Genomic DNA, 19,148 nt, shown 5'->3' on the forward strand with positions numbered 1-19,148 from the left:
TATTTCAAAGAGCTACCAATATTGGTTTTGCAATAATTCTATACTCAGCTCTTCATCGCGTTTGGACTCAATTTAATGCCTGTATTAACTTGCATTTACCCTCTTAACCTACACTCAAGTCTCACTGTAGATTTCCACTTTGGCTCCTAGCCCCTCGTTCTCAACGACTCGTGATTAATTCCATACAACTGTAATCTGGTCTCTGAAAATGCTTGGTCATTTTTCTCTTTGTCTCTCACTCCTTCTTGGCGCAATCCCTGCAGTTGCTGTTCCAGGCTATTCCTCTCTCAGAGCCTCCTAACTCGATATCCTTCACTTACAATCTAACACCTTAAAGAGATGAGGCCGCCCTGGATGTTCTTCCTCACCATCAGCCTTACCTGCCTCTTCTCCAAAAGCTGACCACTGGACCGATGCCACAAATCCCATCTAGGCACAACTTTCTGGTACAAATAATATCTAGTACTACACCCCTTCCATGTTTTTTCTGCCTTCTCATATACAGAGACCTCTTACCTCTGTACAACCACAGTAATTCTGGGCTCTTCCTCAACCACTAGAAACAACCTGACTTTTTGTATTCCTTTCATTATCAAACTTACTGAATGACAGCCTCTGGTTTCCACATTATTTAGTCTCTCCCTTACACCTGAAAGCTGGTATCTATCTCTACTACTTTTCTAAACTCAGACTCCCTAAGGTAAAAGGTAAATTAGAGGATATTTTGACGCTTCCTTACTTGGGCTTTACAGCTATGTTTATGAAAAAAACACTTAAATCAGAAATATGATAACACTGATGAACTTTCATTGAGAAATGAAATGTTTTATTAAGCTAATTTAATTCCTTAAACGATTTTTCTATACAGTAATTAAATAATTTTTCCCATTTTGACACTTCCCTCTGTGCACTTATTAACAAAGATTACAATAAGCTTTTCTTGGTATCAGATATTATCTATTATAGTTTCTGCAACTGTGAGTTTTCTTTTGTAGTCATATTTCATCAACTCTAAATTTCCCTGGCCAAAAACTTTACATGTTAGCTATTGTTAGGTTTATTTTATTTTATGCGTTGATTATTTTACCAGTAAATGTTAATTTATAAAGGATTGATCATTTTATTTCTTAGTTGATGTATAAGAAAAACGTAGGTGATCTTCCCACACATATATGCTATATTTTAACAAATATTTACACACTTAGTGGTCCATGCCACTGCTGAACAAAAATTGAAGAACATCCTCAAAAAGCTTTCTCTTCTGGTTTCTTTCCCTTCTAGTTTTTACATTCTCTCTCCAATAGCCCCTCTTTCCATTATCTCCTTTATTTTTAATCTCTTAAATTTATACCCATAGTTGTGACCTCTCAATTTCAATTCTGTACATCTAGAAGTTAGTGAAGAATTTCACTTTGATACCTAACACTCACCAATCTGGCACGTCCACAAGTGAATTCATCATCTCCTGCAATGTTAACTGCTACCATTAACAAGCAGTCTCATTTTTTCCCACCATTGAGGCTTGAAACCTTAGTTTTTTGGCATAAGGTGAAGGACAAGCTGAGCTCATACCCATTCTTTCTTTTTTTTACCATGACTCCCTTCAACACTTAAGCATAGTCTTTATGACTTCATGCTTGGACATGATCCTTTTCTTATTTTCCAGTCTTTCTGTTGTGCTGATCCTGACACACAAAATTGGTGCATTACAAAAGAATTACTAAGTTAAAAATAGTGCTTTGAAGCCATTTGAAGAGAAAGAATCCTGCATCACTTTTAGAATTAACAAGAGGTCTTTCTTCTTTTTAATAATAATTCTATTGTGGTCTCAGGATAATATGAGGTTCACACTCCAAGGCAGTGTGCTCCAAGTGGAGCCCCCTAGTGAGAAACATTAAATACTGCGAATACGGAGAACTCGGGCTTTTTTGGAGGCTAATTTAAGCATTAAAATATTTTAGATGGAAAATGTAAATTAGGGCAATTTCAAAAATTAAGTAATTGAATATTAGCAATAAAAAATGGTGCCATGCCATAATTGTCTAATGTTTTGTAATGTCAAAAACTTCTTTACTTAATTTTGTTTATAAAACTAAAATGAAACATCGGATTATCTAAATGTTACATGGATATTTACAAATTTCTCTCTCCTAGAAGATGGAGAATTTTCAAAACTGGGGTGTCCCACCATTGATGTCATTCAGAACCATACATGAAATAGGTAAACAGCTTGGGATAGTGCCTCATAACCAAAAATACTTTCTATGATACTTTCTATGACTTCCACATTTCATTTCCAGGGGAAAAGATGAAGGTAAACTTTGCTCTTCCTGTGGTGGGCACTACATTATTTTTAACCACATTTTATTTTGGTGAGTGTACCCACTCCCCATCCCTATTCTCTGCAATACCCAGAGTGATCCTTAGAAATATCAAACAGACCTTGCCACTCTCCTAGAAAATACCCTACAATAGCTTTCCACTGTGCGCAGAATGAAATCTAAAGTCTTTATCATGGCGCATGGTCCTCCATCACATGATTCTGGTTGACCTCCAACCTCATCACCTACCCATCGCTCCCTGGTCTAGCTATCAGGTCTAAATGTCAGGCTCTTTCTTGTCTCAGTGTCTTCACAGCCACCATCCCTCTTGCCTGGACTTTTTGTTCCCTCATTCCCAAATGGCTGGTTCCTGCTCATTCAGTTCTGAGCTTAGATGATGCTTCCTCAAAGAGGCCTTCCCCAGCTGCCTTATCTATGTTAGCAACAATCACACTTTATCATATCGTTCTATTTTATTTTTTCATGGAACTCAATACATTTTTTAAAATTGCATTTTGCTTAGCTTCCTATCTGGAACACATGCTCCACGAGAAGAGGAATCTTGGACACGGTGTTCACCCTACTTCCCCAGCACCTAGAAGAGTGCCTGGCACATAGTAAACACGTAACGAATTATTTTGGGAATTATAAAGTGGCAAAGACAGGATTCATAGATAATCAGTAAGCTGAAGGACAAGAAAGAAGAGGAGTGCCTTGACTGGAAAAAGTTATTAAATAGAAATTAGGTAGAGGCAGTACTTTGAACCCAGAAAGATTTTAACTTTTGTTAAACTCAGAACCTGTCACTTTTACTCTGCAAATGCAGATGAGTAGACAGCTGAAGATGTCTTTCATAGAGGAGTTGCGTGCTTTGCAGGAATATATAGGAAATCAGTGGTTAGTGCTGGAGTGCTAGAGAGACAGGATCTAGAGGCCACCAAAGTAGCTGATAAAACTTCAATGAGATACGCAAAAAAAAAAAAAAGAAAGAAAAGAAGAAATAAAGAAAAAAATAAGAAAAAAAAGAACCTTAGGTCCACCAGAAGCTGGAAACAATCTTATTCAATTACTGACCTTTTCTTCAGTCAAACCAGTAAGATAGAACAAAAAGGATCAGGTATAAAGGCAGGCACAGTAAGGTCTCCAAATTGTAAAGCCCAACTGGGAAGGGGGAAAAACCCGGAGGGAATACTTTTTAGAGAAACAAATTTTGTAAGTTCACGTTGACAAAATAACTGGTAAACGGCCGCTACACCAAGTATGTGGGTTCTTTTGGGATAAATAATCATACAGAAATGTTCCTGGGGGAAAAGAAAACTGATAGATTCTGGAGATAACAAAGGATGAAGGAAGAAAAGGAAGAAAATGAACAAAAAATTTTTTTAACTCTAGGAAAAAAGCCAAAAATTTATAATAAGAAAGCAAATGAAACAACAGCATTCGATATTTAGCCCAACAGAGAAAATACTGTACATATGTCTTTAACCAAAATTGTAATTTTACTATTTCAGGAAACTGAGAAAATTATAATAGAGCTAAAGCCTTGATTTATCACAATGAGAAGTTAAAGACAATACTAAAAAGAATAAATTAAGAGTCTCCCATTCATTCTTATTATTTAAAAACGGAGAAAAAGCTAAAAGTTATAAGTAGTTGACTCTAGGAAGGAGGATATGGGGCAGGGAACTGCCATTTCCATTATTCTCTCACATTCCCTTTGACCGATTAAAAATTAATTTAAAAAAGTCAGTATTTTAATAAAGGTTATACAAATAGGAACATGGACTTTCTCAGACTTTAACTTAAATTTTAATATACAATCCCTAATCAGTTTTTTTGTTTTCAATTTCCTGATAAAAGTAAAATTATATAGATAAAACATCAGTAAATCCTAGATTTCAATTAATAAAATATCAGGTAATTGAATTTTGTTCTATATTAGAATTCTGGAATTAATTCGCTTCAAGCCTATAGTGATGGCAGTGATGATTTGGGTTTTAATTATATACTGAATACCAGTGCTTAGCTTGTTTCCAATACCAGAGAACATCTACGAATGCCAAGGTGTTAATTCTTTCATTAAGTGTTCCTATTCCACACAAATAGGATGCAGTACAAAGTTAGAGAACTTTCTTAGACAATAGAATGCCATACATCAATACGTCAGGTTTTCAAAGAACATTTAAGAACTTAAGAATACATCATAAAATATTAATTTTTAAAAAAGCTTGGTATGAAACAGAATATTATGTAAAATCTACTTTCTGGAAAAAGAGTTTTAAAAGGACCAGGAAAATATACACAGTCGTGGAATAAATGGGTGATTTTTTTTCCCTTTTTTGACTTTGCCTACAATGAACATGTTTTACTTTTCAAGAGAAAAAAAAAGGAACATGGAAGAAACCAAATCAGTAACATGAAGGACAAATCTGAGAATGTCTCAGAATACAAAGAAGTGGAAGAAAGATGAAAAGAGTAACAGAGAAGATGACATGGAAGGCAGAGAGAGACAATATATGATTAATAAAAGAGGTCTGAAAACTCCCAGGCCAAATGGACCAGAAATAATAAGACACATAATAGAATGAAACATTCTTGAGCTGAAAAAGCAGCCAGGTCTGAGAATGAAAGACATTACCACGTTCTGGGTACAAAATTAATGAAAACAAGATAAATCTAGCCAGAGTCTGGAAACACTTCAATTTCAACGAAAAAGAGAAAATCTTACTAGCATTTAGGCAGAGAAAATAAATTACTGGTAAGGGAATGAAAACCAGAATAGCCTGAGACTTCTCTGTAATCCTAAATACAAAGCAAGGGTCAGCGGGACAGTATTTACAAAATTTGGAGTGAGACACTTAGCGATCCAAGAAGTCCACAACTACTCAAGTGTGACAGCACAGAAATAATCAGGTATGCAAGAGCTTAGGTAGCACCGCTTTCACATTAGCTTTTCGAAAAGATTCCTTAAGTGAGGTACTCCTGTTAACTGAGAGACAAATTTAAATTAAAACTCATGAATGGGGGGACTGTGGTATAAAAGGATGACTGAAACTAATCTGACGTAGAGAATCAGATAGGAGTAACTTCAAAATTCATGCAAATAAAAACTTTATTCAAAAAGACAAATGGTTAAAGGAAAACACATGAATGTATCAATTTGATTGAATGAAAAAATAAGAAAGTTGACAGGAGAAAGGGTACTGGAGTGGGAAAGAGAAAACAAGTGAAGGTATGCTAAATTCATAAGTTACTACTTTGTTCTGGACTTCAATAAGATAGTTTTAAATATGCACTTTTGTCATGTCTTTCAGAAATTTAAGGTTAGCACGTGATACTTTATTAAAACAGACAAATCCGCAGCCCGACAAAAGCCTCCTTTCCAGTGTCCCCATTACTGTGATGTCAGCATCAGGAACGGTTGTTGGCCATAAGCTATAATAAGCTATCATAAACAAGCTATATATTATAATCAGGTTTTTAAACGGCCTCACAAGATCACACAATCTTACATTTTATCACATGAACGTATGTAACATACATACCTGCACACTGGCTGTTACCACTGAAGACCCTGAGGCAGAGGATGGTCTATGTGGAGTAGACAACGGTTTAGTAGCACCCTGTGTTCCACTTCCTGTTCCCCCAGATAGACTAGTCCTATTAGCTCCGCTTGAGTTAAGGTTGCTACCTCTGCTGGCGGGTACATTCATTGCAATTCCACTCAAGCTGTTCTTCCCAACAGTTCCAGTGGATGATGAGTTTGGTAGCTTTGAAGAGGCCTGAAGATTTTTTGTAGATGAAAGGCCTGAAGTACGATTAGAGGGCAATAAATTCAAGGTGGGAGACTGTCTGCTGATGTTTATTCCACTGGGCTGTTTATGGACCGGGGTGTTACTGCTGGAGTGACTACTCTGGGCTACTAGTGCATTTGGACTGGAACTTGGGGATACAGTAGGCTTGGGAGTTGGGTTGGACTTAGAAATAAGTTTAGTTGATACTGAAGGCTTAGCTGACAGAGAGGGCTTGGGTGAGGCAGAAGGCTTAGGTGAGGGCAAGGGTTTAGGAGATGTGGCAGGTTTGGGGGATGCGGCAAGTTTTGGGGATGCAGCCATTGAGAAGGGAGATTTGAAACCCTGCGTGGAGATTTGTGACACCATAGCCTTGGCTAAATAGTTACTGGAGGTAGTGGTGCTAGGTACTGTCCTAGAAACCAGGGGATGGGACCCTTGAGAACCATTTCCAGGTGAGGGAGCAGATAAGGGAAGGCGGTACATAAGTGGCTTATCTGAAGTCTTAATAAGTGAGGATGAACAGGAAAGCTGGGGATTATTACTTAATTTCACCACTGGGTTGGTCTGTGATTTACTAATGGTTGCTTGTAATGGAGACACATAATTTTGTTGGACAGCTGAATGCTGGTGCACCTTTGTTACTTGTGTTAATGAAGAAGCTTCTTGGGCCTCTGATGTTCCCAGAGCATGAGAGGAGGCAGCAACTTGGGCTTGGGAAGAAGAGGAGATGTGAGTCTGTGAAGAGGAAGAAGCATGGATCTGGCTTGACCTCTGCAGTCCTTGTTGAAGTAGTCTGGCTGGCAAAGGTTCTAAGGAAACTTTAGGGTTCTGAATTGAAGAACCAGCAATAAGGCCTGAAGAGATGCCAGTATGAGCTAAATCCTGGGGTTTCTTTGGTACTGGCCCTGTGTGACCAGCAATAAGACTTGATGAATGTGCAGTCTGAGTAGAATCTAGTTTTTTGGGAGTAGCCAGTGGCAGCTTACTCATGATACTTGCTAATTTTTCTTCCCTCAGCCCTGGACGAGGTTTTGCAGTTGGCATGCTTATCCTTGAGCCAGCCGGAGGGCCCTTGTTCCCATTGTTGATAACAGCTAAAGCTTCAGAAACAAGATCTAGTGCAGGTGGATGGAAAGAAAGGTCTTCATCTAGTGAGTCGTCAAGGCAGATCGTCTCCTGGGCTGGTGTAGAGCTAGAACTGGTGGAGGCCACGGCGGATGTACTAGAGCTCGTTGAAGGACCACCAACTGAAGCCACCAAGGATGCAGGAGTTTTCTGGTCCTTTTTTGGACTACACTCCTAGCATAAACAGAATTATATTAGAACAATTAAACTGATGAATAAAAAAATCACAAAGTATTATTTTTAAAGAACTAAGAAGTTATGATGATTAAAATTCCACTGTGAAAACCAAAATAATTTTTGACAGGACAGAACTCCTGAAAGAATTGTCCTCATAAGCCTAACTTATCTGATATATTGCACACAGCTGCCATACCTTAGTATGCCATCCTCAGAAGGCTTAAAATGAAACTGAAGGTACATTCATAAATGAGTCACATTGTTGATGAAACTCCCCTGTCCAACCCACCCATGTCAGATCTTTGGATAATATTACTACAAATACATCTGTTCAGAGATTACTCTCTTTTTATTCTTGTACCTAGGAGAAATTCTGTCTTTATCTTAAGACTCTGATCCTCTTGTGTACTATAATTTGCTAGGATACTGACCCTCATTTTCTGCTTCTTTGCATTTCTGCCTCTTTGTATGCTGTCCTGAAGTTACTCATGGCTAGTTCATACAGAAACTTGTACACCAAACTGGCAGATGATTCAATCCAAGCATACTTAAATTGTGTTTTCTATTCATTATGGAAGAAGTCATTGATAATGTTTTCAACACATATTTACTAAGTGTCCACTACGAGTGAGGTACCGTGGTAAGAAAACAAGGAAACAAACAGCCCCAAGTAAACCCAAACCCAAAGTCTTGCACAGTAATGGTTATTTGCACAACCACAGCACTTACCTTAGCCATAGTGAGGAAAGAATGGAGAGGAAAAGGTCTTTACCATGACTTTCTAGGTACTATGGTAAACAAGCTGTTAACACTGTTACACTTTAAGGCCCTTAGCCCTTAGCAATTTTTCTAAGTTGCTATTCTAAAAGCCATGATTGAAAACCTCACTGCTTCTTAGATGTCTGTAGTGCATTAAGGTCAAAATTGTCTGTGAGGATGAATGTTAATGCAGGTGAGACACATTTGTTTTGACACGCCATCCAATTAATTACATGATTAGTAAAAATTCCATTATTACAAAAGGACAGAAACTGAGTGTGGGGGAGTATTATCAGAATAATACTGGTAGTGTTTTTTAAGTCTATTAATTGTTGTTTTAAGTCTATTAATAATTTTTTCTATATAAAAATAACATTAAATCCACCCAAGAGAGCACCAAGTAGATTTACATTGGCAAAGAAAACTGGTCAGGACATATATTTGAGTCAAAAAAGCAGGTTACTCCCTTTATACAAAATGTTAATTCAACCTGAATAAATGAACAGTTGGATGGATGGATGGATGGATGGATAAATGGAAGGGGGAGAGGTAGAGGCAGAGATCCAGAAGATGGGAGGGCAGATGCATACCAAAATGTTCAAAGCATTTTTTCTCTGAGTAAGCAAAATTTCTGGATACTTTTACTTTTCTCTTTCTTACTTTTCTGTATTGTTTGTATTTTATACTGTATTTCCTTATATTACCTAACTAAAATAGATATTTAAGGAGTGATAGGATAGGAAAAAACCAAATCAGCAATATAGTTTTTCCATTTTGAGAAAAGAAAAAAGTAACTTAATTACAAAAAAATCTTATAGTATCCTATCACAGTTATTACTAGAATTCTGACAAATTAATCATATATTTGATAGATGTACCAAAATTTAACCAACCCTCATTGGAGGGTATTAGGGACTTTTAAAATAAAGTGTCAAAACAAAGCATAAACTTAATGGATTTAATAAAATATTGGCTCAATATTATTTGGATTAGAAGACTAAGTAGGTTACTAACGAAAAGAAGGCTGTTTACGCTTTATTCAAAGAGCCCGTAAAGTTAAAAGTTAAAGCCCCAGAGTAACAAAAATTTTGCCCTTCTGATCATAACCTCATAAGCAAAGAAACTCATCTACTCAAAAAGATGAAGGCTATGGGAAAAGTCTAAAACCTAAAGGAAGTGAGTTTTCATTATAATTTTAATTTCAAGTAATTACAGATTTCACCGCTAGAGGTTACACTTGGTTCTTTCTTAACTCTGCTTTGTCTATTTGATAGGATATCTTTTATCCCCATTTCTAACTTCTTAACTATCAAAAGAAATTTGAGTTATATTACTATGTTCTAAACCCAATAAATCCATCACTTGCCCTCCTTAAGGATCTAATTCTGTTGATCGTTTCTGAGTCTCGCTCATAATAATTTATTTCCTTTCATATTCTGTATTTGCAGATTGTAAGCTTATACTTGATGCGGTATTTATTTATGTGATAAGCTGTTGAGACCTGGGATGAGGGTGCATTTTTCCAGAAAGAATTTGATTTGCCAGGTGCCCTTGGTTAATACTAATCTAATAACTTAGGGTTATTTTCTCAGCTTGATGTTTTCCCAGATTGTACAGGTAGTGTAAATTAAACTCCTGAACCAAGGAAATTCTCAGGGAGGACTCTCCTCTACTCCAGAACCCAGGCCAAGACACATGAGTTTCTTAACCTTTCCGCTAGTGAGTGGATTTCTTTTCTAATCCTTTCTTTTACTAAAGATGTACTTCTTTGAGGGTCCCAAGTTTACGCAACGTTTCATTTTAATTCTCAGTCTATGTTAGCCCAAGAAAAGCTAATCTGCTGTGCTCGGAGAAGAAATTTAAAGGTCCATCACAAGGTCATGCACAGAAATTAGCAAATGTCCCTAAGGACAACCAAAGTTTCAGTAGCTGATTAACACTATGGTAGCTGCTTCTTCGTTTGGGGCCTTAGGATTTCTCCTATATATCTGTAATCTCAGCTATGATTTTAAAGAAGATCAGACTCCCGAGTTCCTTCCAGCCCCTATTAACCCTAACTTCTCGCTGGTATACTGTGCGCCATTGGCCTCCCACTAGTGTCTGTCAGCACGGGACGGGGGAGCCTTGCATCCTCCTTGCCACTGGGGCCTCTGAGTCTGCACCTGGCACAGGGCGGCTGCAGGCAGGACTTCTAAGTAGCATTAAGCCTTACAATGTAATTACTATATGCAAACATCCCAGTGCTACATAGTCATCCATTCTCCCGAATTCAACTGTTTTTGGGTTTTTACAAAGTCTGAAAACCACCATCTTAAGAGTACAGTACCTGTTGATCTATGCTAAACACCATATACCATTTCCATCTTAAGAATGCATTTCGACATTCACCATTATGACTAATACAAGATTTGGTTCAATAGTTACCTTCACTTTGGGTTTAGGTGGAGGAATCACCTTTTTCTTTGCCCTAGGATGAAAGATGAAAAAGGAGGCCAGGTCAGCAGCAGCTAGGTCACTCATTAGGAAGTTGTAATTACACGGATAATTTTTCCTGCTATCTGGAGAGGTCTTTGAAGGAAGGAACTACACATAAGTGCTGAACTTCTACGTGACTATATAGCAACATCTTCCCCAATTTCAATTAACTCAACGAAAGGAAATATAGATGATACAAGTTTTTTAAAAAATTGAATGTAAATATTCAAAGTAAAATAAAAATAACTCAAACTAGGCTAACAATGCTGCCTAAGGAGATTCACTTCAAAGAGCTGGTAAGAATTTATAATTAGTTATAAGAAAACAAAGGTTCGAGAAACTTCGAACTCAAATTAAATCATGCCAAGTTGTAAATAATATTTAAAAAACAAAAAAACTCTCAAGTTTTAAAGAAATTATTTGTAATATAAAAATTCAAATAAAAACATCAAAATAATAGAAAAAAGGCAAGAAAAATACCATGAAAACCTGGAACCTTTGGAAAGCAGTGTGAAAAATTTAGAAGATTAAAAGCATCCTATGAATTCCATAGTAGGAGAAAGTATTCAAATGTCTGTTGAATAAAGGGTTGACAAGCTAAAATACTTAACATTGTCTGAATATTTCTATTTCACTAAGTTAATGTCATTAATTAACAAGTATCTTGATTAAAACTGCCAATCTACATACGACTTCATTAAGGCAACAGCAATTTTCAAAGTTGATTTTTTTTTTTTCTTTTAATAAAGACCACTTGGACAAAAGACTTTCAGGCCCACTTATTCCATAGATTCCTACTTTCTGGTACAAAAGAAAATACAAATTTAGTTATGCTAATGAAACCATTAAAAAAAAAACTGGAGAGAATCTCTGTAAACACCTGCTTTATAATTAAGGAAATGAATTATTTATATCTGAATTAAAACATGCGATTTTAGAACTATAGGGAAATTAAAGGCCAGAAATAATATTGACAAATACACATATACACATATCTCCCCATCCTAGGATAACTAAACCACCTACAACAAGATAAACTTGTAACATATGAAACCAAAGAACTCCAAATTTATACCTAAAACAAGAATAGTAAGAATTGAAAACCACAATGAACTCAATATATTTCTGATGGTATACTAACAAAGTGTCCTTCCTAAGAATGGAAAAAATTGCTTCTGTTATAACTATATGCAAGGAGAGGGAGAATTCTGTAATGTCACCCAGATGTTAACCAGAACTCTTAGCAGTGACTTGCTTATTTTTATAGTTTATTAACCCATTAATACGACACTTGTAGGCTACAGAGAATTAGCTCTAAGTTGCAGGTGAAAATAAAAATCTTGTCGAGTTAACAAGTATGCACCCAAAAATGTGACCACAGAAAAAACTTGCCTTTTTACTACTGCCTTAGTAATCGCATCATTGAGGAAATAGCCAGTTTTGAACAGAAGAAAGGACATGAAGAGTAGGTTATTTTGTGGAATGAAACACTCTACAAGGCAAGTTAGTATAGGTATGTATACGAAACTGTCTTGGAAAGTACAAAGCTGTAAGTTACCCATGCAGATGGTCATTGAGAGTGGAAGAAAGAGGATACAAAAGAACTAAAGGACAGAAGGCCCAGGACAAAGGGAACCACCACAGCCCTTCCCATGTACATGGCTCCTTACAACACGTGTTACAGTAATGGATGCAAGTTTTTGGAGACTAGCCTGAGAACTGTGTAACAGAAAAGTGTGTTCTGAGGTCTACACAGTTAATGGTAAAAATAATAATTTTTTAAAAAGGCGATGGTAACTTGGAAATTGTTTAAATGTATGTTTAAATCTGATTTCACCTAGCATTTAATTAATGATACTTTTGTTTACTAAAGCACATAACGTGAATAAAAATAAATGAAGAAATCTGGAGTCTGCATTTACTCACGGAGCAGAAGTAAGATGATTATGTACACTTCGGCTTTCCTTAAAAAGCATTCTAGAAAAATTAAAAGGACACAAATTTTTTTATGGCAGATAAATAACATCATTTCAATTATCTGATTTTCGACAGGCTAAATATCTGCTTAATTACCAAGTAAAATGTATAATGGTACAGTAAATTCAATAATTTATTTCATAGGGAGTTATTATATCACTTCTATTTAAATCTTTAACAGATCAACAGGTGTTTTCTGTTGATTTTAGATGCAACACTTTAAAATGACTGGTTGAGATGGCCAAGTCTATTCATTTTAACATTCTTTACTTAAATCTTTAAACTTTAAATTGGGATACTCAGAGTTTTCAATAGAACTGTTTCAATAGAATCTAAGGCTACATCTCTTTTACTACCCTCTAAATCTTGTATTCAGTTCCTTATCTTCATAACTCTCATATGAAATTCCCCAACCAAAGTTCATAATCATCTTTTCCCCCTCCCTTTTTCTCTACCACAAATGAGGGCAGAAAAGAGTTAAAAAAAAAAAAAAAACCTTTATTATATTTCTCTATCTCTATATCCATGTGACTGTTTAGTATTTTAAGTGCCTGAAGTTTCCAAAGCAGAGATCATCTGAGATGATGATATAGAACGTTAAACTCTTTAGGTTCTTAGCAAAACGAATGCCATATATGTGTGTGTGTATATCTACATCTTTTTTTTTAATGTTTGGCATTTTAATTTAGGTTTGTATTTGAGTTTAATGTTGTGTATAAACAGCAACAATAAGAAAGTACACTCTAGGACTTCGTATTGCTTACCTTGCCTGCATCCAGCCCTTAGGCCACAATGGTTTCACTTCTGTCTCCATAAAGGATTTAAGATAATCCTCAGCAGACTGGCTTTTATTTGGCTCTAACTCGTAGCATCCCAATTTGATCTCAACGAGGTTACATAACAAAGTTCTAAAGAGATTAAATATGTATATCTATAAATAAATCTGACTGTAAAATCATAGAAAATTAAGCTCAAAACAGATTTTTTAAAAAGCACATAAATCTGACAGCATTAGTAAAAAGTATTACCCAAAGAATTCAGAAGATGACATAAAGATAGTTAATTTCTAACATACATCAGTAAGTGAACTACAGCCAGATCCCCGAATTGAACAATTTTTTGAAATCTTTAATCAAGGCACCAAAGATGGAAAAGCGTAGCCGCACAACTAAATCCTTATTTGGGGTACGGAATTATTGTTAAGAAAGATGACTGATTACACAACAATTCTGAGTCCTTCACCTTCTGAAATTAGTATATGACTTACTCAATAATTAAAAGATTAGCTAATAAAAAGCATTATATGAAAATAAAACTGGTAACACTTTAAACATATTAGGATCAAATCAATCTTCTCTTGAATTAATTTTTCCTAAATACTAGTCTTTGGCTGCTTCTAATCTAGTCTTCGATTTACTGTAGATTATTTTTATGAGAAACCTTACTTCTACATTATCTATTTAGTTGAAAACGAAGGCTCTAGTTAAATCTTACCTAATGGTGTCATCCCAGTGGAATTTCTTTCTTGGTCCTATGACACGTTTCCCTGGTTTTTCATCATCATCTTCCTCAGATCCATTTTTTTCTCGTTCTTCATCTGTTTGTAACCTAAAAAAGAAAAACGTTTTATGAAGCCAAGGTCTAATTCAACATCGCCTATAATATGCTCCTTAGAGACTTGTTGAATTGCTTAATTGGATGTTAACCCAAAAAACAAAGTAAACAGGAAATCTATCTTTCCACATGTCACTTTGAATTTCGAGAACGTTATAAAGAGACTGGTAAATAGGTCTTCAAACTATAATATAAAGACATGAACACTTATCTTTTAGTTCAGAATATATTTGTGTCCAACCTCAGGCAGTGAGGTTGGTCAACAAGTAAAATATCTGACCAAGTGTCAACTCTTCCTTTGATTACACCATACACTAAATCAACAGATCTTTTGCCTTTTGCATCAAAGCAACTGAGTGGGAAAGTGATGTGTCATTTAGAAAATATTCAATTATACCATTTCAGTGGTACATACTTTAGGCATTACGGATTAGCCTTAAATGGACTTGATCACCAAGAAGAAATCCACAAGTATTTCTCAAATGCAAAAGCCAGTCCAAATAGAAGAGGTACATACTTGGCACACTTCGCTTGACTACGAGCCTGGCAGTCCTCTTGGTATTTAAACAGCTGTTCAGGCATGACATTGCTAACAGCCAGTTTCAGTTTTTGCAGAGGTTCTCTTAAACGATCATCCTGAGGAAAAAAACAAGGTTTTTTCAAACATATTTACAAAACTTATTTTGCACGCAGATCCTCAAAATATAAAATTTATGTTTTAGACATTGATTAGATATTTGAAATATTAACATATTTAAATGCAAACATTTCTTCTACAACACTGAGTTTTCATAATGCATACTGATATAAAATTAGGACGACTAGGTAGCCAAGGAAAGTCCAGTTTTTAAATTTTGCCTCAACGTTAAGTATTAATAGAGCTCCTCTACATTCTTAAAAATCCCATGTCTGGCCAACAAATTATATGGACACTTTAACTATAATACAAATGATTAAATAAAGAACAAAATCTATAGTGTACAGACTGCTACTGGTTAACCCCAGCATGACGAGGAGCCGGTACCATGAGAAGAGATACTGCTTTGGAATGCCACAATGCACGATTTGGTCTGGATGACTGACAACAGGATGCTGGCATCCTGTTCTCCCCTTTATTGTTAGTAATTGTGACGTTAGTAATTATGACTTATGTTGCTAGCAAAAATGCAAGGCCAAGGCCAAAGTGAAAGACAAAACTGGAAGACTCTTATTCATGTGGGTTCAGGGCAAAAAGAAAAGCAAGTAAATTTGTATCTGACTAGTTTAATCAACTAATTTATTATTTTCATCTTGTGGGTAACAAAATATATATGTAACTATTTAAAACATACTTTTATTACTGTCATAAGCGCAGAAATATTATGAGACTGCTTTTCTTCACTGACATAACTATTTTTAACGTGATTTCTGGTATGGGGAGGATTTTCAGGAATACAATGACCATGTTATGGCAGGAATATTTTACAAATCAAAACATTTTATTTATAACATTTATGTTATAATAAAAATATAAATGTTACTAATAAGCATTTTACCTATTTAATTCATACCAATTAATAAATATTACTGCCATATGACACTGTCTGCTATAAAATCCTAATTTAAAAAACGTGAAAAGCCAGTATCATAGTTCCTGGATGATCACCTTTTAAGAATTATGTAGCTGAGATTATCTGCCTGGGAACAACCCGAATATCCATCAATGGTAAAATAAATTAATTGGGCTATATTCATACAATCGAACACTGTTCACATAGCAGTAAAAATGGAGTTCCGCCACATGTCAAGACACAGAAAAATGTGAGGTACATAAATAATGCTAAGTGTAAAAAAGCAAGCTGCAGAAAGAAACAGTACGACTCTATTAAAAAAAGCTCAAAAACATGCAAAGCCAAAGAATATTTGTTTACAAACATACGAGCTAAAACCATAGAAATAAAAAGCAAAGGTAGCCAACAGGGATGTCATTTTCCTACTTCCAGTTCTTTTTTTATTAGTATTCACTTGTATCATTTGAACTTATAGCAGTCACCTCCAACTGTCAATGTCTGAAGAAGCCAGCCAGGCACATGCACAAAACCTGACCTCAGATAAATTTCACTTGTTCGTTAACCTGCTTTGAATTGAGAAAGAACTATAGTTTTCCAGTTGAAAAGTATTTTGTTAACAGAAGTATAGTAACTATAATAAAGAAACCTATGTTTGTCAGATCACATCTAGCACAGTCATCCAGGACACCACGCTTATTCCCCCGTTTGCACCCAATGGACCTTGCATAGCCATGTTGCGCTGTGTGACTCGTACCCCTTGGCCAGAAAAGTTTAGGTTGACCCAAGATGGTATAATCGGATTTTTTTGTCCCAAGAAGAATTTGGACTGGGAAGACAGAGCTGAGTCAGTCTCTCTGTGTGGCTTTTCTGTAATATAAAACCTTGGGAATGAAGTAATCTTATCTGCAGATACGCATAAAAGGATAAAAATGAGATGTGGGGAAAGAGGCAGAGAGAGAGTTGACCCAAATGAACAGCTCCCATCTTTCTTGGCTACATTCTTGCCCTTAATTCCACGAAATACCTTTATTCCTAGAAAAAAAAGTCCTTGTTTCTGGTCTTAAACTTCATTCAAGTTTTTTCTATTACTTGTAAATAATTAGTATTTTTAAAATATATAGGCAAACAACTCATTAAGGGGCAAGTAATCAAGACAATGAAGGTACTAAAAACCATTTTATGGGAAGTGAAGAAGGGGACATAATAAATGCTTTTAAATATATAAAGGCCATCAAGTGGAGAAATGAATAGATTCGTGAATGGACTCGAAGGCAGAATTAGGACCAATAGGGTGGAAAGCACTTGAATTTGGCTCAATGTATAAAAGAACTTTTTGGTATCGTAATGAAATGTTTCTGACCAATGAAAGTATTTAACTTGGAAGCTTAGTTAACCTGAAGTCGAGAAGAATCTAACAAAACATGGATTTTATTACACTAAATAATCTTTAAATTTACGTGCAACCCGTGATTCTTACCACTGGTCTTCATAATGTCTTTACAGAATCATTTCAGGAATAAGAAAATTGAGTTATAAATGTCAGATTATTTGTTGAAGGCAAAGTTGTGTCAGCTGTGGAACTGAGGTTAATTTATTAGCCCAAGAATCTATGCCTTAGAAAACATTATTTCTCACCTAAACCTATCAATTATTGAAAAGTAATTTTTTTCAGGGATCCAATATGCTTTTAATATACATACCACATAACGATAAAGCAAATGACATGCAAAAATTCGAAACAAAAACTGGCCTCTTGATAGGTTATAAAACCCCCAGCGTAGATATTGTTTCTCCTCTTACCTGGACATTGAGATGTAACTTCTTTAGACGTTTTACCAGTGTTTCTTTGTTGCATGGCACAAAAGCTTCAAGATGGGCATAGACACCACTACGAATGACAGGGCCTAGTTCTTGTAGCTGTAACTCAATGCTGACCAAAAGCAACAACAAATAAACAGAATTTCTTTTAGGCAGCACATATGAGCAAGGAGGCAAAGGTAGTGATTCTTTTCTCATTTTACATTTCTATGATTTCCTAGATAGCACTTTTCAGGGCAAAAAAAATCAATAAATAGTAATGCTATAGAAAATTTCAATGAGTCTTGCTTGTTTAAGAGTAAAATTTATATAACCACAAATAAGTTGCCAAATACTTTTTCACGACAGGGGCAAAGCTTACATTTTTGTGCAAAGCACAGGAAATCCATTATTAACCGAAAGCTCATTTTCTCAAAGAGACATCATATACCCCTCCCTATAAATCCCCTGCAGTTACAGTACTAGTGAGTCACATAGTTTTGGTGAGTTCTTAAGAGTATATTTTCTTTAGAGGTGTTTGAAAAAATTTCATATTCAAGAGGTAAAACTCTTCTGGCTACTACGCATACAATCTGTTTTATTCATCTTTGTTTCTCTTATCGTGCCTGCATTACGAACTAGACATTTAATACTTTCTTGGATGTATTCCACTTTTTTAGTTCCTTTCCTGTTTTCACTTGAAAGTTAGTTCTTTAGGCAGAAAACAAAGTGTCAAATGGATTTTTCGCCTAATAGTTATTTAAAAGTTAAAAAATAAAAATAAAGGAAGAGTTTGTAGCAGACTGCATATGCTCAGTAGGACAAGCCGATGAATAAGTAATTGAGGTTTCTTCCAAGATGGAAGACATTACATCTGACAGCTGCTACTGTAGAGAGATGAAAACACATGTTAAGTTGAAGGCCAAGACCAAACTGGGGCTCTTGGCAACAAACTATGTCCAACTCTTTACATTCTATCATAGGGGAAGGTGCAGATAGAATAAATACTTTTCGCAAACATAAGATGCATTCAAAGACTCATTTAACAGCTTTTGGGGAAGGAAAGAAACCCTGCTATAGCAAATGTATCCGTCAATCCTAAGACACAGTGCGATTTCAGAAACAACAAAATGTGGAAACCTATGTTCCTTGGAATTGGCAATGGAATTCAGCAGAGAAGCCAAACACAATTTTTTAAAAAAAGGATGGGGTGGGGAGACATTTAAGATCTGTAAGAACCAGGGGTCAAATGTGGAGGTTCATCTGGAAAACAATTACCATGGTCACAAGTTCTGGGTATAAACATTTGGTTAGGTAACAGTATGTGGTTAGATTTTTATCACAAGTCTAGACTCCAGGTAGGAGGCTTTTAGGCTTGCCCCACTATTAAAGGTTAGTTGAGGCTGAAAAGAAAATAGAAACACCACGTAGTAAGAGATTTCAAGTAAGGAAAGGTTAACTCAATGACCTACTTATACAAATCAGTGGTTTCCAAAGAGGGAGGTAACTCAGTAATAGAAGAGCTGACTCCTTGCTCCTAAGCCAATAATATTAGGTAA

At 35.7% G+C, this 19,148-nt stretch overlaps 1 protein-coding gene across 2 annotated transcripts in view; it reads right to left on the reverse strand.

Moving 5' to 3' along the window:
• Positions 1–19,148, reverse strand: part of UBN2 (ubinuclein 2) — a 67,363-nt gene that overhangs the window by 14,027 nt on the left and 34,188 nt on the right. For both annotated transcript variants that reach the window (XM_036230835.1, XM_016161900.2), the window contains exons 8-14: positions 17,593–17,722; positions 14,760–14,878; positions 14,123–14,236; positions 13,393–13,536; positions 12,578–12,628; positions 10,601–10,643; positions 5,867–7,414 (exon numbers count right to left, since the gene is read on the reverse strand). In XM_036230835.1, coding sequence (XP_036086728.1) covers positions 5,867–7,414; positions 10,601–10,643; positions 12,578–12,628; positions 13,393–13,536; positions 14,123–14,236; positions 14,760–14,878; positions 17,593–17,722 — 2,149 coding nt within the window. The remainder of the gene's footprint in view (positions 1–5,866; positions 7,415–10,600; positions 10,644–12,577; positions 12,629–13,392; positions 13,537–14,122; positions 14,237–14,759; positions 14,879–17,592; positions 17,723–19,148) is intronic.

The sequence above is a fragment of the Rousettus aegyptiacus genome, unplaced genomic scaffold (genome assembly GCF_014176215.1).
Source record: "Rousettus aegyptiacus isolate mRouAeg1 unplaced genomic scaffold, mRouAeg1.p scaffold_m13_p_13, whole genome shotgun sequence".
Classification (NCBI taxonomy): Eukaryota; Metazoa; Chordata; class Mammalia; order Chiroptera; family Pteropodidae; genus Rousettus; species Rousettus aegyptiacus.